At 46.2% G+C, this 5,600-nt stretch overlaps 1 protein-coding gene across 1 annotated transcript in view; it reads right to left on the bottom strand.

The window, feature by feature from the left end:
* KCNJ6 (potassium voltage-gated channel subfamily J member 6) overlaps positions 1-5,398 on the bottom strand; it is a 48,672-nt gene extending 43,274 nt beyond the window's left edge. Inside the window, exon 1 of the mRNA XM_011365626.2 lies at positions 4,484-5,398. Coding sequence (XP_011363928.1) covers positions 4,484-5,381 — 898 coding nt within the window. The 5' untranslated portion in view covers positions 5,382-5,398. The remainder of the gene's footprint in view (positions 1-4,483) is intronic.
* Between the last annotated feature and the right edge of the window lie 202 nt (positions 5,399-5,600).

Raw genomic sequence — 5,600 nt, 5'->3', positions numbered from 1 at the left:
TTGAAAATGAATCGAGACCAACGGAGAAAGCTTAAAGAAAGAGGAACTAAGGGTGGAAGGAAAGAGAAGAAAACATGTCTGTGCCTCGTAGACCAGCTGTCTCTTTTGAATGAGTTTCTCTATGGAACCTTCCTGAACCAACAGCGTTCATGAGGCAAAGCGCACTTAGAGGCCGAACGACACCATCAGTGGTCTTAGCGTTCAAGTTCTCGCTCTGCCGGGAGCTCCTTGGCCTTAGCTGGTCTTGCTGGATCTCCATTTCCTCATCCGTGAAGTCAGAGTTGGGAAAGACACCTTTCAACTCTAAAATGCCGTGACTGACGAGGCTAAACTCTACGTAAATAACGTTACTCTGGCCGTGGAACCCAACTGACCTGGGGTGAAGGGCGGTTTGCCTTTCCCCGTTTCTGCTCTGCTCCCTCTGATGCACCCTCCCTGCTCCTCCATGGTAACCCACACACACCGCCTTGGGCAGTGGGTCCTGATGCCTCATCCGTAAAGTGTTACCTAGTACATCCTCACTCAATTCGCTTCCTCCCACCTGCCACTTTCCCTAGTTTTCTATGCAGTATTTAAATCTTCTGGAAGTTCTCTTCTTTGGGGAAAACTTAAAAGGAAAGGAAAAAGACCCACAGAGATGGAAGGGGAACTCACAGATTAAGAGGCTTAAAGGAGATCTCATTTCGATCCTGATTCAAACAAGCAAATCATTAAAGTAAAAAAAAAACAAAACCACATTTGTGAGACAACTGGATATTGAAATACTTAGTAGATATCATATCTGAGGATCATTAATTAATTTAGGTGTTATAGTTATGGTGTTATAGTTATGTTTTAAAAAGTCCTTAGAGACACGTACTGAAATTTTTGCAGATATAATAATATGATGCTGGTGGGGGTGGGGACAGTTAGTGAGCGGTGAATAGAGGGAACGAGTTTTGGCCATGAATTGACAGTTATAGAAATTAAATGATGGGAACCTGGGAATTAATTGTACTATTTGGCCTATTCTTGGATAAGTTTTATAGTTTCCATAATAAAAAATGTAAAAAAAAAAAAGCTTAGTGGGGATTCATCCTGACCGGGCACGTTTGCTGAGGTGTTGGAAAGGGCTGCTCGTCACCTTTGCATAATCGTTGGGGGTAAATATGGAAGTTCATCAATCAGAAAGGCTATAGTGAGGCGCTGGCTGGCACCAGGCCCAGCTCTGTGTGGCTGTCATCTAGCCTCCAGGCCAATTTGCCCTCTATAAATAACAGTCTATATGAATGCTTTACTATTTTAATACACATTCGCCGCAGCTGGTGAGCGTGTTTGTTTACGTAGCTCTGAACCCTTCTGTAAACATCACTATCTCAAAATCGCCCACGTGTCGGGAGCATAAAGGGCCCCCTTTAAAAATATATTTGTAGGATAAGACACGACCAGTTCCCAGATGTCTGGGTGGCTGGTGTCAGAATTTTCCAGGGTTTGATTCAATTTCAAAAATAGAATCACATGACTGGAAGGTTCTCGAGAGGTCACGGGATACGTCCCTCCGCCTCTGGGCGGGACTGGACCGAAGCCACCCACCAAGGATGTGAGTCTGTCTTTTGCAGGTGCGAGTCTGCCTTGCATAAGATCGGAGAACTCATCGAGTGTAGGACTGGGGCTAACACCTGCAGGGCATCGAATGCGGGCAAGACATGCGGCCTATCTTCAAGGATCTTACTTTCATTTTCTCAAAATGAGCCTGACTCTGAGTGTGGTGACAAAGCGGGCTTGCTGAAGCACAGCTGGCATTGCAACATTATGTGTCAGGGGAGAATCGAGTGGCCTGTGCTAAGCCTGAGACCCAGAGGACTGAAGGACCCAGACGGCCAGCCTCCTGCGGGATAGAGCAGATCTCCAAAAAAACACCGCATCGTGATCACTGTGTGCCCACGACGTGCGTGACACCGTGTCAAGGCTGCAGCGTGGGGCTCACCCTTGAAAGAAGCCCGCTAATTGAGATCACTGATAATAGTTTAAAGCCAACTAAGATGTTTTTGACAGAAGAAACGGGTAAAGCGGAAGCCGTTTTGTGTCAGCTTGCTGTTTTCATGGCCTTTGCCTTCCCATTAGCTCTACGATGAATAATTAGATCCTTGTGAATTTGTTTTTCTCACTGAACATCCGGTCCACTTTTATTTTTTTCCTGTGGCTTTGACTCATTGAAGCATTTCTCCCCACTAAGGGCCCGTTTATTGCCCATAAATACCAACTGTGCTTTTCATTCACAAATAAAGAGTATCTCTCTGAAGCTTAAGTGATTAGATGCGCTGGAAGTACTGAATTGTATGAATCCCATCAGGAAAGGATCAAGATGTGTCCAGATTCCAGATGAACCCAGAACTTTCTAGAACACTCTTCCCCTTCTACTTCCCAGAAGTTGGAAAACTATTAAAAAAAATAATAATAATGGTTGCTTTTTCCCAGGAACAGGGATTTTTTTTTTTTTTTTTTTGCTGGCACCTACCCATTTTTCTCTAAAAAAGCAGTGGAAAGGCCTCCAAGTGCTCAGAGGCAAATATCACTGTTAATTACCAAGAAGACGATGTTTCCAGCTTTGGAAAGGCTCATTCATTCCAAGCTGTCATCAGAAAGACAGGACCTGCCTGGGGAGAACGCCGACTCGGAGATGCCACAAGGATAGCACACTCGTTCTGGATTCATTTATTTTTCTAGATTGAGCTTTAGCTTGAGAAAATGCGAGCTCAGCTCCTGCCGTGTGGAGCTCAGAGCACGGCCAGGAACCAGAGGGTACTTTTATTTCCAGTGGCTTTTGCTTCTGGAGCTCAGAGACAAGTATCAAGTACCAGTGATAACAAGGCTTGTCCACTGCCCTCCCTCGTGCCCTATTTGGAGAATTTATAGTGAGAAATCTAATGTTAAAACTGCATCCATCATGAGCGGTCAGTTTATACTGCCGGAGGCTGCATCTCAGTGGCCACCACTAGGGGGACCCAGAGTCCCTGGGCTCAGCTGAGTGGAAGAAGTTTCTGGTCTGTGAGAAACGGCCGAGCTGCCTGTTTAAATTGCTTCCTCCCCCTCTCTTCCTCCCCTTTTTCTCCCCGCACCCCAACCCCCGACCCAACAACTATTGCTTCACGGGTACACCCGAAGTCAGGCTTAAGGTGCAGGTGGCCCTGTCCACACCTGCAGCGCTTACTGAGGACTTCACAGTAATTACTTTGTCGTTCTTTAAGCCATTGCCGGTTAGGGCCACGTTCCTTTGTCTACGGAAGGGAGCACAGTCCTATCACCGAGCTCCACTCAGAGCCTTTTACTCACATTGTCGTTACTAGTGGCATTTAAAAAACCGATCGCAAAAGTTTCCAGCACCACGAGAGAGAATCTGGCGAGAGGTTATGACCTTGCCTGCTGGGTACCGGGAGACAGAGACAGGGGAACAATGACTTTGCTGTGAAGGGATGACTGAGATCAGGTTGATGAAGAATCTGGAGCCAGGCAACTGGCCATGCATTTTCAGATTATATAAACCAACCCCGAGCCTCCAGTCGAAGACTTCAAAGCACAGAAGGGTAAATTGCATAACTAAGCAGGATCCCAAGGCTGATAGCGACACTCAGAAGAAGAGTAAAGAAACTGATAAATTTGGGTTCTAGCTTATACTTTCCCCGTGGGGCATCAGTTTAGCTGAAGCCAGAGTTTATGGCTTTGTCTCGTGGAATGTTACAGGTAGACATGGGCAGAACTTGCTCTCCTGTTGGGATGTGTAAACACGTGTGAAGTTTGATATGAGTGAAGACTTCAATAAAAACAGGCGGCTTTTCTATTTTGAGAAAACAGATCACCTTCCCTAAAATACACCAGTGATTAGCCAGTAACAGCAGAAGCGTCAATAAGACTATGACGAACGGATCTTTAATTTTTGTTTCTTTCCTGCTAGTATTACTGACTGGGTCAACTGGGGATCCAGCAAATAAAGTACGGGGAAACACACCAAGCAGTCACTTGATATAAAAGAAAAAGCAATGCTATGGGTCTTGCAAATGGCTCCTAAAGAAGAGGTGAAATTGCATTTTTATTAAAGCAATTTGTCAGGCTTCCTTTGAAAAGCCTAACTTCTTCCTCCTGGCTTGGCAATAAATAACGTCAAGTATTTAAATTAAGCAATGTTTTAGAGCCATTTAAAAAGCATGTTCCAGACAAATTTTAATTTAAGTAAATATTTGGAAATTTAATGTATATGAAGCAGCGTTGTTTTTTTTTTTTTTTTTAATTTATTAATTTATTTTCCAAAGGGCTTTTTAAAGCCCGATGGTTAGAATTCTTGGTGGATATACTTAAGGACACATAGGAATACTATTTCATGAAGCGAGAGGAGGGTGTCACTAGCGAGTGAGGTTCAGGGTTCCGTATTTCGCCATGAATGAGAACAACAAATCCAGATTAACGTAGCATCGATCCCACAGATATCCCAGGACGCAGCACGCCTTACCTGTAGCTTCCACCATTCCTTCTAAGATGACTACAATTTCCAGTTCCTCCTTGGGCAGCTGGGCTTTGGAGATCTCCCAGAAGGGACTCTGTTGGTTGATCTCGTGGCTAATGATGAGTGGTGACACCAGGAACAGACGGTCGTCCCCGGTGTAATACCCTACGTTGATATCCGTCTGGTTCAGAGGGATGAACTCGCCCTCCGAGGTCTGTTTGGATTTGATCAGCTTGGCTCGAATGGAAGCCTCCACGATGTGGGAATTTCTGAGGTCCCCCACTCGGAACATTAGGCACAGCTTCCCGTCCCGCATGGAGATCACCGCGTGGGTGGAAAAAACCAGGGTCTCTGCCCTCTTCTTGGGTTGTGATATTTTTACAAACATGCATCCCACCATGAATGCGTTGACGATGGACCCCAACACGGATTGGATTAAGAGGAGAATAATTCCCTCTGGGCACTTGTCCGTGATGACCCGGTAGCCGTAACCGATAGTGGTCTCCGTCTCTATTGAGAATAAAAAAGCAGAGACGAACCCGTTGAGGTTAGTGACACAGGGAGTCCACGAGGGGTCCTCTATGTGGTCCATATCTCCTCGGATGTATGCGATCAGCCACCAGATCATCCCGAAAAAGAGCCACGTCACCGTGTAAACCATGACGAAGATCAACAGGTTGAACCTCCACTTGAGGTCTACCAAAGTGGTGAAGATGTCGGTCAGGTAGCGGTAAGTCTCTCTCACGTTGCCGTGGTGGACGTTGCACTTCCCATCCTTCCGTACGTACCTCTGGATCTTCCTCTTGGTCCGGTCTCGGCTGATGTGTCGTGGCAGGTCGTCCCTGGCCTGCTTAGGCAACTTTGGCTGGTGAATGGCCACCGGGCTCTCGACGTCCTGATCCATGGAGTCGCCCTCCAGGACGTTAGCTGGTGGTTTGGAGAGAAGAAAAGAAAAACCAGATGAAATGCCGACTCTTTGGGCAGCATGGAGACTATGCCGTGGATGGTGTATGGTAATGAAACCAAATACTATCTGCACAGCTATTAACAGAGTGGATGAAGCCGCTTGTGTTTGGTGTCGTCTGGACAGGCTTCTAGTTGACGTGGCCCCCTGTGCTCTGCG

The sequence above is a fragment of the Pteropus vampyrus genome, unplaced genomic scaffold, assembly GCF_000151845.1.
Source record: "Pteropus vampyrus isolate Shadow unplaced genomic scaffold, Pvam_2.0 Scaffold114, whole genome shotgun sequence".
NCBI lineage: Eukaryota > Metazoa > Chordata > Mammalia > Chiroptera > Pteropodidae > Pteropus > Pteropus vampyrus.
The sequence above is the reverse complement of the archived record's forward strand: the minus strand, read 5'-3'. Positions and strand labels throughout refer to the sequence as shown.